The sequence below is a fragment of the Microcaecilia unicolor genome, chromosome 7 (assembly GCF_901765095.1).
Source record: "Microcaecilia unicolor chromosome 7, aMicUni1.1, whole genome shotgun sequence".
Lineage (NCBI taxonomy): Eukaryota > Metazoa > Chordata > Amphibia > Gymnophiona > Siphonopidae > Microcaecilia > Microcaecilia unicolor.
Window position 1 is genome coordinate 130,054,959 of NC_044037.1, and position 13,760 is coordinate 130,068,718.

At 41.1% G+C, this 13,760-nt stretch overlaps 1 protein-coding gene across 3 annotated transcripts in view; it reads left to right on the forward strand.

Moving 5' to 3' along the window:
* The window catches only part of COL6A2 (collagen type VI alpha 2 chain), a 479,211-nt gene that overhangs the window by 307,376 nt on the left and 158,075 nt on the right, over positions 1-13,760 (forward strand). For all 3 annotated transcript variants that reach the window (XM_030210351.1, XM_030210352.1, XM_030210353.1), the window contains exon 17: positions 10,441-10,503. In XM_030210351.1, the coding sequence (XP_030066211.1) occupies positions 10,441-10,503 (63 nt within the window). The remainder of the gene's footprint in view (positions 1-10,440; positions 10,504-13,760) is intronic.

A 13,760-nucleotide genomic window follows, 5' to 3' on the forward strand; every position in this document is an offset into this window, starting at 1 on the left:
GCTTTTAAAAAGGAGATATAGCAGCTTTTAAACTAGAAATGGGGGGAAGGCCGACAGTCGCTCGAAAGCGCATGGTTCGGGATAAGGTATCTCACATAGATACCTCACAAACAGGGAAGATAGGGTTTCTGGATAGTGAGGTTGCGCAACAGACCATGGTAGGCCAGGTGCCCTTAAATACAACTAAAGATCAGACAAAAGATGGCAAATCAGTAGTGTCCAGTACTAAGCATCATGCAAATAGGAACAACAAACATACCTTGAAATGTCTATATGTAAATGCTAGGAGTCTAAGAAATAAGATGGGAGAGTTGGAATATATTGCACTAAATGAAAAATTGGATATAATAGGCATTACTGAGACCTGGTGGAAGGAGAATAACCAGTGGGACACTGTCATACCGGAGTACAAAGTATATCGTAGTGATAGGGTGGACTGGACTGGTGGAGGGGTAGCATTGTAAATTAACGAGAGCCTTGACTCAGATAGATTACAAATTCAGCAGGACACAAATCAAACCCTTGAATCATTGTGAGTTGAAATTCCATGTATAAAAGGGAAAAGGGCAGTGATAGGAGTGTACTACCGTCCGCCTTGCCAGGATGAGCAGGTAGACGTGGAAATGATAAAAGAAATCAGAGACGCAAACAAAATGGGCAATGTGATATAAATGGGTGACTTCAATTATCCAAATATAGACTGGGTAAATGTAACATTAGGACACGCTAGAGAGGTACAATTCCTTGATGAAATCAAGGACAGCTTTATGGAGCAGCTGGTGCAGGAGCCGACGAGAAGGAAAAATTCTAGACTTGGTCCTTAGTGGAGCGCATGATCTGGTGAGGGACGTTATGGTACTGGGGCCGCTTGATAACAGTGATCATAATATGATCAGTTTTAAATCAACCTTGAAGTAACTATACACAGGAAGTCAAATACATTAGCGGTTTAACTTTAAAAAAGGAGACTATGATAAAATGAGAAGAACGGTGGAAAAAAAACTTAGGGGGACAACTGAGAGGGTAAAAACTGTACAACAGGCATGGACGCTGTTCAAAAATACCATCCTGGAGGCCCAGGCCAAACATATTCCACAAATTAGAAAAGAAAGACGGAACTCCAAAAGACAGGCGGCATGGTTGAAAAGTGAGGTGAAGGAAGCTATTAGGGCTAAAAGAAATGCCTTCAGAAAATGGAAGAAGGAACCATCTGAAAATAACAAGAAGCAGCATAAGGAGTGTCAAAGCAAATGCAAGGCGCAGATAAAGAAGGCCAAGAGGGATTACGAAAAAAAGATAGCATTAGAGACAAAAAAGCATAGTAAAAAATTTTTTCGGGATATTAAAAGCAGGAAGCCGGCAAAAGAATCGGTTGGGCCGCTGGATGACCGAGGGGTAAAAGGGGCGATCAAGGAAGACAAAGATGTAGCGGAGAGATTGAATGAATTCTTTGCTTCGGTCTTCACCGAGGAAGATTTGGGTGGGATACCGGTGTTGGAAATGATATTTCAAGCGGACGAGTCGGAGAAACTTACTGACTTCACGGTAATCCTGGAGGACGTAATGGGGCAGTTCAGCAAACTGAAGAGTAGCAAATCTCATGGACTGGATGGTATTCATCCTAGAGTACTGATAGAACTGAAAAATGAGCTTGCGGAGCTACTGCTAGTGATATGCAATTTATCCTTAAAATCAATCGTGGTACCGGAAGATTGGAGGGTGGCCAATGTAATGCCCATTTTTAAAAAAGGTTCCAGGGGCGATCCAGGAAATTATAGACCGGTGAGTCTGACGTCGGTGCCGGGGAAAATGGTAGAGTCTATTATTAAAAACAAAATTACAGAGCACATCCGAGGACATGGATTACTGAGACCGAGTCAACACGGCTTTTATGTGGGGAAATTTTGCCTGACCAATTTGCTTCAATTATTTGAAGGAGTAAACGAACATGTGGACAAAGGGGAGCCGGTTGATATTGTGTATCTGGATTTTCAAAAGGCATTTGACAAGGTACCTCATGAAAGGCTACAGAGGAAATTGGAGGGTCATGGGATAGGAGGAAAAGTCCTATTGGATTAAAAACTGGTTGAAGGATAGGAAACGGAGAGTGGGCTTAAATGGGCAGTATTCACAATGGAGAAGGGTAGTTAGTGGGGTTCCTCAGGGGTCTGTGCTAGGACCGCTGCTTTTTAATATATTTATAAATGATTTAGAGATGGGAGTAACTAGCGAGGTAATTAAATTTGCTGATGACACAAAGTTATTCAAAGTCGTTAACTCACGACAGGATTGTGAAAAATTACAGAAGGACCTTACGAGACTGGGAGACTGGGCGGCTAAATGGCAGATGATGTTTAATGTGAGCAAGTGCAAGGTGATGCATGTGGGAAAAATGAACCCGAATTATAGCTACGTCATGCAAGGTTCCACGTTAGGAGTTACGGACCAAGAAAGGGATCTGGGTGTCGTCGTCGATAATACATTGAAACCTTCTGCTCAGTGTACTGCTGCGGCTCGGAAAGCGAATAGAATGTTATGTATTATTAGGAAAGGTATGGAAAACAGGTGTGAGGATGTTATAATGCCGTTATATCGCTCCATGGTGTGACCGCACCTTGAATATTGTGTTCAATTCTGGTCGCCGCATCTCAAGAAAGATATAATGGAATTGGAAAAGGTGCAGCGAAGGGTGACTAAAATGATAGCAGGGATGGGATGACTTCCCTTTCAGGAAAGACTAAGGAGGCTAGGGCTTTTCAGCTTGGAGAAGAGACGGCTGAGGGGAGACATGATAGAAGTATATAAAATAATGAGTGGAGTGGATTAGGTGGATGTGAAGCGTTCGTTCACGCTTTCCAAAAATACTAGGACAAGGGGGCATGCGATGAAACTACAGTTTAGTAAATTTAAAATAAATCGGAGAAAATCTTTCTTCACCCAATGCGTAATTAAACTCTGGAATTCGTTGCCGGAGAACGTGGTGAAGGCGGTTAGCTTGGCAGAGTTTAAAAGGGGGTTAGACGGTTTCCTAAAGGACAAGTCCATAAACCGCTACCTAATGGACTTGGGAAAAATCCACAATTCCGGGAATAACATGTATAGAATGTTTGTACGTTTGGGAACCTTGTCAGGTGCCCTAAGCCTGGATTGGCCGCTGTTGTGGACAGGATGCTGGGCTCGATGGACCCTTGGTCTTTTCCCAGTGTGGCATTACTTATGTACTTATGTACATGCTAAACCTCGTGGACCTGCCTCCCAGAAACGCCAAAAGATCATCCCGTAAATTTCTCAATCTGCACTTCCCCAGCTGTAAAGGACTAAAATACAAGCTGATACATGCCACTACCTTCTCATACACGAGCACGCAATTGTGGAATGCACTACCCACTGCCTTGAAAACTATTGACGAAATAGCCAACTTTCGCAAAGCTCTGAAGACATATCTCTTCAACAAAGCCTACAAAGAGAACCCATAGCCTTACGCTACCTACCCAGTTATGAAAGTCTACTTTCTATACTTACCTGACTCACACGTTTCCTCTTTCCTCTCCCTTACTTAATCTTTGTACATCACTAATTGTATCTGATATCCTGGAATGACAATACCATAACAGGACTCTGTAAGCCACATTGAGCCTGCAAATAGGTGGGAAAATGGAGGATAGAAATGCAATAAATAATAATAATAATAATAACAATAACAGATGAAGGCCATATATAGGTGTACTTGGGGACACCTGTTAAAATTGGTACCCAACCAGAATGGTAATTTCCTTTTGAAGGCAAAACAGCGAAGATGACTAACAAAAAACAAAAACAAAAAATAAATAGAAAGTAAAAATGAAAATAAAAGTAAAATTATGTTTAAAAATATAAAAACATAAAAAAGACGAAACTGATTATGAAAATTAAAAATATTTCCTTTATTAGCCATAAAATAGTGGGGAGATAAGGACTCGACACAGCTGTGTTTCAGCCGTACAGGCCTGCGTCAGGAGTCTGTACAAACCAAAAACATAATAAATTACATAAAATAAATAACAACAAATAAGGCTAAAGAGACAGTATAAAACAATGTACTATTGCAAGAGACGTTACATACATATCTCAAAAATAGTCATATTTAAATATAAAAAGAGAGTAACAATATCTTGAAAACAAGATACTATTGCAAGAGATGTTACATACATATAAAATCAAATCAACAATATAAGAATAACATACCACAAATACCAGTAAATGAATAATAATCAGAAGAACCTATTGTGGTTCAGTGGGAATACACACTTAAAGAGATCATTGTATTTTAAAAAATAGAATATTAAAATTATATATCTGGACAACAGGAAACAGTATTAGTACTCTATTTACTAGCCTATATTTCGACCCAAATCGGGAGATGGGCGTTTTTCTCGCAAAGGCGCCCAAATCGGTATAATCGAAAGCCGATTTTGGGCGTTTCCAACTGCAATCCATCACGGAAACGAATAAAGTTGACGAGGGCATGTCGGCGGCGGGACTGGGGCGTGGTTATCAGCCGAGGAGAGATGGGTGTCTGTAGCTAATAATAAAAAAAAAAGGCGTTTTTACCGCGATTTTGGGTCACTTTTTTTGGACCCTTTTTTTCACGAACAAGTCCCAAAAAAGTGCCCCAACTGCCCAGATGACCACTGGAGGGAATCGGGGATGATGTCCCCGGACTCCCCCAGTGGTCACTAACCCCCTCCCACCAAAAAAAACCCCACTTTAAAAACTTTTTTCCCAGCCTGTATGCCAGCCTCAAATGCCGTACTCACCTCCATGACAGCAGAATGTGTTCGATCCTCTCACAGCCTTTCCCTGAGTCAGATGTGGCTCTCGGGTGCACTACAGGGTCACATCAGCATTGCATTGTGGTGAGTGTAGGGTATTGGGCTCCATGATTTCATTAGCTTATGTTACAGTCTCACGATGTTGGTAGTTGGTAGGCTCTTCTCCCATGGTGCTTTTCCTCCTGCCTACTGGGTCAGAGTGTGCCCTGTTGTGTTTCCTGTTGTAATCCATGCGGTAGTGGCCATTTTTGTAAGTCAGTTTTAGTTCCCTTTCCTGTGTTAGCCTCGTTAGACAACTTAGTTCTTACCTTGAATGTGGCTGAAAGAGGGCATTGTACAGCATTCTGCCAGCTCTGACCTACTGTTAATCTCAATACCAGGGAGACTCGTTGCCAGTGGGGCACAACCTCTGCAGTTAACTGTGAGTAAATGTGCTTATTCCAATAAAGGACATTTTCGGAGAGATTAGTCTTTAGGTGTCAACTGGTGTGCCAATGTTAGACAGCAGCAACAAGTCCTAGAGGCCTGCGTGTATGCAGGTCCCTGGAGCACTTTTAGTGGGTACTGCAGTGCACTTCAGGCAGGTGGACCCAGGCCCATCCGCCCCCCCACCTGCAACACTTGTGCTGGTAAATGGGAGGCCTCCAAAACCCACTGTACCCACATGTAGGTGCCCCCTTCATCCCTAAGAGCTATGGTAGTGTTGTACATTTGTGGGTAGTGGGTTTTGGGGGAGGGGGTTGGGAGCTCAGCAACCGTGGTAAGGGAGCTATGCATGTGGGAGCTTTTTCTGAAGTCCACCGCACTGACCTAGGGTGCCTAGTTGGTGTCCTGGCATATCAGGGGGGCCAGTGTACTACCTATCCTGGCCCCTCCCATGACCAAATGGCTCGGATTAGGACGTTTTTGAGCTGGCCATTTTAGTTTCCATTATCGCTAAAAAACAAACAAACGCCCAGCTCAAAAACGTCCATTTTTTCAAAAATATGGTTCGGCCCTCCCCTTCATGGACCCGTTCTCGGAGATAAAGGCCCATGGAGACAGGCGTTTGCGTTCGATTATGCCCCTCCACGTATATCAAAATATAACAAACACTATGGGCAATAAACAATGAGCAATTTATCATATAAAAAAATCTGTCAAACATTCAATCAGTGTTGCATCATGACAGATATAAAAATAATGTGTACAGTATAAAGAATATTTATTATATATGTGCAGTGTATGATGATGTACATTAAATAATCTAAAATTAATTGAATTAAAAAGCTGGCATAATAACATGTAACTACTAATCGAGATTATCATTTTGAATTTCAGGAGGTCAAACCACCATCTTTTGGTATAGTGAAAGTGCATATTAAGAAATTATATAAAAAATAAAAATAATAAATATTATTTACCTTCTCACCGTTGATAGTAGCTAATCATATCCAAATCTCAAAGGAATATATATATCTGTAGGAGATTAAAATATAATCAAGCTTGTAACGATTAACTATGAAGATTTGATGGATTAAGGGTGACATATTGATAAAGAGGCGAGAACAATGAGCTTGCTTGAGATACGGTATATTATTTTATTTTATTATTTTTTAATAATGTTCTCAATTGTTGGTTCTGCTTATAAATATTCTTTATACTGTACACATTATTTTTATATCTCAGTCATAATGCAGATATATATTTTTTATATTCTATTTTTTAAAATACAATGATCTCTTTAAGTGTGTATTCCCACTGAACCACAATAGGTTCTTCTGATTATTATTCATGTACTGGTATTTGTGGTATGTTATTCTTATATTGTTGATTTGATTTTATATGTATGTAACATCTCTTGCAATAGTATCTTGTTTTCAAGATATTGTTACTCTCTTTTTATATTTAAATATTACTATTTTTGAGATATGTATGTAACATCTCTTGCAATAGTACATTGTTTTATACTGTCTCTTTAGCTTTATTTGTTGTTATTTATTTTATGTAATTTATTATGTTTTTGGTTTGTACAGACTCCTGACGCAGGCCTGTACGGCTGAAACACAGCTGTGTCGAGTCCTTTTCTCCCCACTATTTTATGGCTAATAAAGGAAATATTTTTAATTTTCATAATCAGAGATTCGTGTTTTTTATGTTTTTATATTTTTAAACACAATTTTACTTTTGTTTTTATTTTCATTTTTACTTTCTATTTATTTTTTGTTTTTGTTTTTTGTTAGTCATCTTCGCTGTTTTGCCTTCTGTTGTTTTCTTGCAAAGACTGGTTTCTTCTGTTTTGTTGCATTTCCTTTTGAACCCAGATATATGATTGGGGAAGAATAGTATGAACCATTCCCAAACAGTCCCTTGAATTTCCAAAGATGTTTAATAATAGGACATAATGAACTGTGCCAAAAGCTGCAGTGATGTGTAGCAATACCATAAAATACTCTTGACCACAATCAAAACTGGCCCAAGTGGAATCTAATACAGAAATTAGTAACATTTCAGTGGAATCTTTTGGTCTGAGGCCAAATTGAGTTATGTCCAATAAATTATTTGATTTCAGAAAATTTTGCACATGCTGGAAAACAACTTCTCTAAGATTTAGCAAGAAACATTAAGAAAATTGGGCAATAATTACCTACAATACTTGGGTCAAGTTTGTTGTTCTTCAGCAAGGGGCAGATAGGTGCTCTCAAATATATCTGAGACTAAACCCTCACTCAATGATTTACTAATAAGCATCATGATGTGAATTAAAAGATTGTTTTTAAGAGATTTAATTAGAACTGGAGAACAGCTATCAAAATGAGGTGTTTAAATTATTTTGAAATCAGTTTGATCTGTTGAGGAGAGACCTGTGAAAATTCAGTCCATGTTATATCAGGGGTTCCAAAATTTTTCACGGGAAGAGTGGGCTGTTCTAATGAAATAACAATGTCTTCAACCTTTTTTATTAAAAGCATCAGCAAGAGTCCTTGATATTGATATGAATATTCTGAATAAACTGGTTTTTGATATTATCTCCCTATTGGTTTGTGCATTTGTCAGCCTCTACTTTTGCTGTTTTGCTTTGACTTTCCGTGGAGGCTCCTCCTGTCTTCCTGGAACAATGTAAGCCACATTGAGCCTGCAAATAGGTGGGAAAATGTGGGATACAAATGCAACAAATAAATAAATATAGTTGGAAGGACACAACTGGTTCACTATCACTGCATCAGATTATGATAACCAATCAGAGAGCTCTATTTGAATGCAGATTAACATACAGACACTCTAATGGGAATTTTTAGTCAAAAACACTAGCTAAACCCTTCGTTTTTGGATCAAACTTCACATTTTTGATCAGAGCCATGCCCTAACATTAAGGCTGTAAACATTTTCAACACTTTTTACCCATAAATATGCAAATGAGAACCTCCCAAAAACGGACTAATTTGCATATGGCTTGAGCAAATTTGAGTACATGGCATACCAATCCCACTTCCTAGCACCTAAATTCTGCAATTAGATTTAATGCAAATACTTTTAAAACTTATTTTTAGCACTTTTAAAATTTCAGGGGTCAGTGCAAGTCTCTTTGGTATGAAGTGCTCATGTGCAGGAATTCATCCTAGTTAAATATCTCCCTGGCAACCCAGGACACCTCCAGCCAACCCCCCTGCTCTGCTCTCCCAGCAGTAAGGTAATCAAATTACAACTGGTTATACACAAGGCTAGAGACGGCTTTCACTGCAGCTGCTGCTATTTAAACCCCCCAGAGCAGTGGGACTCGCGGGAGAACTACTACTACTACTATTTAGCATTTCTATAGAAACAGCTGATCCATCCTGCTGTGGCTGCCTCTTATACTGGGCGCCTATGACTATATCATTTTTTTTGAGATGCGGTGACCAGAACTGCACACAGTATTCGAGGTGTGGTCACACAATGGAGCAATACAAAGTCATTATAACATTCTCAATTTTGTTTTCCAATACTTTCCTAATAATTCCTAACATTCTATTTGCTTTCTTAGCCGCCGCTGCACATTGAGCAGAAAGTTTCAACGTATCATCAACAATGACACCTAGATCCTTTTCCTGGGCGCTGACTCCTAAGGTGGAATCTTGCATAACATAACTATAAGCATTGCCTAGATACAGGCGCAGTATATACAATATGCTTAGTTGATATCCTAATACCTAGAACTGTGCGCACCATTTACACCAAGAAAAACCTGGCATAAACACTGGCATATAGATTTAGATGCAGAAGGGCATATTCTATAACAGTGCGCACAAATTTTGGAACACCCATGAAATGCCCATTTCCCCGCCCATAACATGCCTCTTATTGGCTGTGTGCATTAGAATTTAGGTGCTGTGCCTTGCAGATTATGCTTAGCAAGTTGTGTGCGTAAATTACTGCCAATTATTGCTCATTATTGCTTGTTAAGTGCTGTTAAAATGCTGATTGGCTTGTTAAGCCAATTAAGTTACACATGTCATTATAGAATATGCTTGGATTTTGGCACGGAACACTAGGCGTGATATATAGAATCTGGCAGTTAGTGCATAACTGCAAAGGGGCTTTGGATATGTGAGGGGCATGGTTAGATCAGGGACGTGCTCAGCACTTATTCACTAAAGTTAGAGAATACTGACAGTTCACAACTGTAACATTTAGGCATGGACATTTTCACCAGCCATTGACATGTTGTAAGCAGCCATGCCTAAATGTTATATCTGAATCGTGCCAGGAGCTCAGTAATGATTTACAGCAGCACTATCCAAATAGTTCCGCTGAAAATCACTAGGTGGACCCAGCCAGTAGTATACCATGCCATACTTTCTATTGTTGTTCGAATATTTTTACTGCTCTAATTGCCTATTGCTCATGTTTGATCTATTCTTACTGTACACCGCCTTGAGTGAATTCCTTCAAAAAGGCAGTAAATAAATCCTAATAAATAATAATCCTAATAAATAAAACTTATCTCTTAACAGGTTCGGCTATCCAAATAAGTACATTTAAATATCAGGAACATTGTTTTTAATTGTATTCTTTTCGTTTTTCTATATTTCTCTTTGGGGAAAACTTTTTAATTAAGAGATAATTTTAAAAATAGATAGGTAAAAGACAAAGACTAAGGGGCCCGTTTACAAAGCTGTAGTAAGCACTAACATGTGCCTACCACAGCAGAAAATGGTGACCTGTGGGACATGCTGAGGTGTACCATGATAATTTTGCCATGTGTGCACTACCCACATGGTCAAAAATAAAATTTATTTTGTGGTTCCGGGGGGGGGGGGGGGGGGGGCATATCTCAGGATGGAGAGTGGGCATGTTCTGCGTTAATTGATTGCCACAGCTACATTACAGTTTTAGCATATGGGTCCCTCCCACCTACAAGATAGGTGGCAGTAGGGGCTCATTTGCTAATGAGAACATTAGTGCATGGCCATTATTGAACAAATCTGAAAATTGGTCATTTTACCCCAGTGGTAGAAATGGCCTTAGCGTGCAGGAAAGATCTGCGTAAGGGTGCACTAAGGCCACTTTTTACCACTGTTTGGTAAAAGGATCCTTATGTCTGTTAAATTGTGTGCAGTATAAGTCACGTGTTCTGGTCTAGTAACATATTGTCATCCTTTCTTTTCAGGGAGAGAGAGGTTTGCCTGGACCAAGAGGTGTCCAGGGTCCACCGGGTGAACCTGGAAGGAATGTAAGTTACCTGAGATGAACTAGGCATCAAGTGATCAGAGAAATGTGCCAATCAATTCTAATCATTTCATCCAAAGCAATATAGAGAGAAAGCCTGAATCCAGTGGTTGAAATATCCCAAGAGATTGGAAAGAATTATAGAGTATGCAATATCTGTGATGTGCAGTCAGTATCTTCTAGGGTCTTAGTGAATTTCCAAGAGCTTCAAACCTTAATGCAGGATTTTTAATTGGTAGGCTATGGCACAAGCTTAGATGTGCCAACAGATTTTTTGTTATGTCAGCCAGAGTCACCAGTAGCAAGAAGAGGGTAAGACAGAGCCACTGCAATGGTTGGAACACAGTAAAGTCTTTCTTCTATCTTCCACCTACCCCGGTCTGCATTATCTCTTCCAACTAGCAAAGGGAGTCAGCAAGCAGCACTTACCTTCTCTGCCAACAACTCTCTGCATCTGGATGTACAGTACTTCATATTATAGGACCCCACATGACTGAATCCAAAGTGAAACTGGCAAAGAAGAAATTAGCAGCAACAGGAGCAGGTTAAATACTGCTCTCAAGTCCAGCTGGATGGAAGAGATCAGCAGGTGATGAGGGTCAGATAATTGCATTTGGGGAAAGGAACTATGATTATACCAGGTGGGTTTGAGAGGGAAAATGAACAGGCAAAAGGAGATGGGGCAACAAAGGGAAGAAAGTGATTCTGTTAATAGGGCAGTGAGAGAGAGAGAGAGCAGGTGATTGTACCAGGAGGACTGGTGGGGGGGGGGGGGGGGGGGGGGGGGGAGGGGGGGATAGTATTATGCAGGTGTATATTGTCAATCTTTTAAAACATTCTAAAGATATCTGTGGTTTAGGAGGGGGGGGTGGAGTTGCAGGTGCGATGACTGGTAAAACTCTGTGGGAATCAGGAGATCAGTTGGAAGGCTTGGCAATTGGCTACACAAATACTTCCTCATATCCTTGCATTGTTCCCTCTTTGCCCTCCATTATGCAATTCACTGCGACCATCATCTGTAAGAAATCAGCTTTCTCCCAATACATCAATTAATCCCTTCTAGTGCTAGGTCCAAACATCCTTGCATATTTACTGAATGTCCCTCTGTGATTGTTGCCGCCTGCCACTGGGTGATGTACAGCTCAGCCGTATGCCAAAGAGCTAGTGATATAATAATGCATGCTCTAACCAACTCCATCCATAGACCAAGTTAGCTATTTAATAAATATCCTTTGAACAGTATCTGGTGAGTAACCACCTGGACAATTCCCAGTCTCCAATTCCCACCGGGGCAATTGCCATGTAGGTTAATTCCCCTCAGACCAATTCCCAACCAATGGTGTCAGTTTCCACTGTGTGAATTTTCTCCCCCCCCCCCCCCCCCCAAGTAGTTCCCAGCTGGGTAAAAGTTTTTCTGTTAGTTTTCTGTCCAGTTCTTTATTTTAGTCACTGTTTGCATCAGGTGTAGTAGTTTTTCTTTTAGTTTTCTCTGCAGTTTGGGTTGCCATTGGGTTGTTTTTTGGGGTTTTTTTTGTGTGTGTTGTTCAGTCAACAGAAAATGAATTTTGAAGAGATGAGGCATGTCATAGGTTAAGGCTGGAGGTGTAGTTGGAGGACTGAAGGTCTGATCAAAATGCTTCTAAAGGTAATGTCTGGGAGGGGAACTGACATGGGAATAGTTCGAGTGGGAAAGGGGGGTATTGCACCATCCACAGAAAAAACAAGCTGCCTGTCAGTAAGGGGAGAGCTAATAGGCCATGGCGGGGGGGGGGGGGGGGAAGGAGCAGAGAGGGTGTAAGAAACCCTCCAGCTACATAGTAACATAGTAGATGACGGCAGAAAAAGACCTGCACGGTCCATCCAGTCTGCCCAACAAGACAACTCATGTGTGCTACTTTTGTGTATACCCTATTTTGATTTGTACCTGTGCTCTTCAGGGCCTGTGCTCTTCAGGGCACAGACCGTATAAGTCTGCCCAGCACTAGCCCCGCTTCCCAACCACCAGCCCAGCCTCCCAACCACCGGCTCTGGCACAGACCGTATAAGTCTGCACAGCACTATCCTCGCCTCCCACCACCGGCTCTGGCACAGACCGTATAAGTCTGCCCCGCACTATCCCCGCCTCCCAACCTCCAGCCCCGCCTCCCACTACCGGCTCTGCTATCCAATCTCGGTTAAGCTCCTGAGGATCCTTTCCTTCTGAACAAGGGGAGAGCTTATAGGCCATGGCGGGGGGGGGGGGGGGGGGGGGGGAGGAGCAGAGAGGGTGTAAGAAACCCTCCAGCTACCTTGACTTTGTGTTCAAGGGAGGGCTCTAACCAAGTGTTTTGGTCCAGCCAAGTTTTCAGAACATACTTTTTTCTTGGAAAAGTGTGTGTTGCATTATGATTGTTAAGGGTAGGAATTGTCCTCCCTGGAGTGCTGGAAATTGGTTAGGTGGTAATTGACCTAGTTGGCAGTTTTCCAGAGGGTAATTGGTGAGTGGGAACTGACCTAAAACACTTTGAACCAATCCTGTTTATCTTATAGGGGCCTGATATTCAAAAGGGTTTAACCGGGCAGGAGAGGCTCCTGCCCGGTTAAACCCTGCTATGCAACCTGGCACTTGATATTCAGTGGTGTTTAACTGTTAGCACTGCTGAATATTGCTGCTAACCGGCAATCTCCTAACTGTGAGCAGCTCTGATACCGCATACCGCTGCGGGCTGAAAATCAGGTGGCAGAAGTAAATAATCAAACTACGTGCAGTAAAGCAAACTTTATCCATGGGATACTAGAGTAATCAGAAAAACTAAGTGAATAGTTGTGATCTGATGATCACAAAAGAAAGGTACCAAACAATTTTAACCTGTTTTGTTGTAGGTACATCTTAAAGACAAAAGGTATGCTCATAGTTTTGATTATTCAGAATAGATGTGCACTTTCCTCCTATCTTCTCATTTTGAAACATCTCCTAAACCTCAAGTACACACATTATAGAACAACTTCTACCTTTGTTCAGGGTGAACAATAATCAAAGAGCACATTTTTGTAGGAAAAACATCACCAAACCCATGTAAAGGCTTCAGTCATTGCTTTTTCTGCTTGAATGTGGAGCCCATTGCCTATCCTCTGATAAGACACAGGGGCTCTTTAGAGAGCCTAGGGTTCATCTGACATCCGGTTTTCTGTTGTAGACTAAGCTGAGAGCTCTGTGCTGAAAGCAGAAAAGCTTCTGCAAGCTGAGCAACCATTTCCACCTCTCCTTACAGCTTTCTGGCT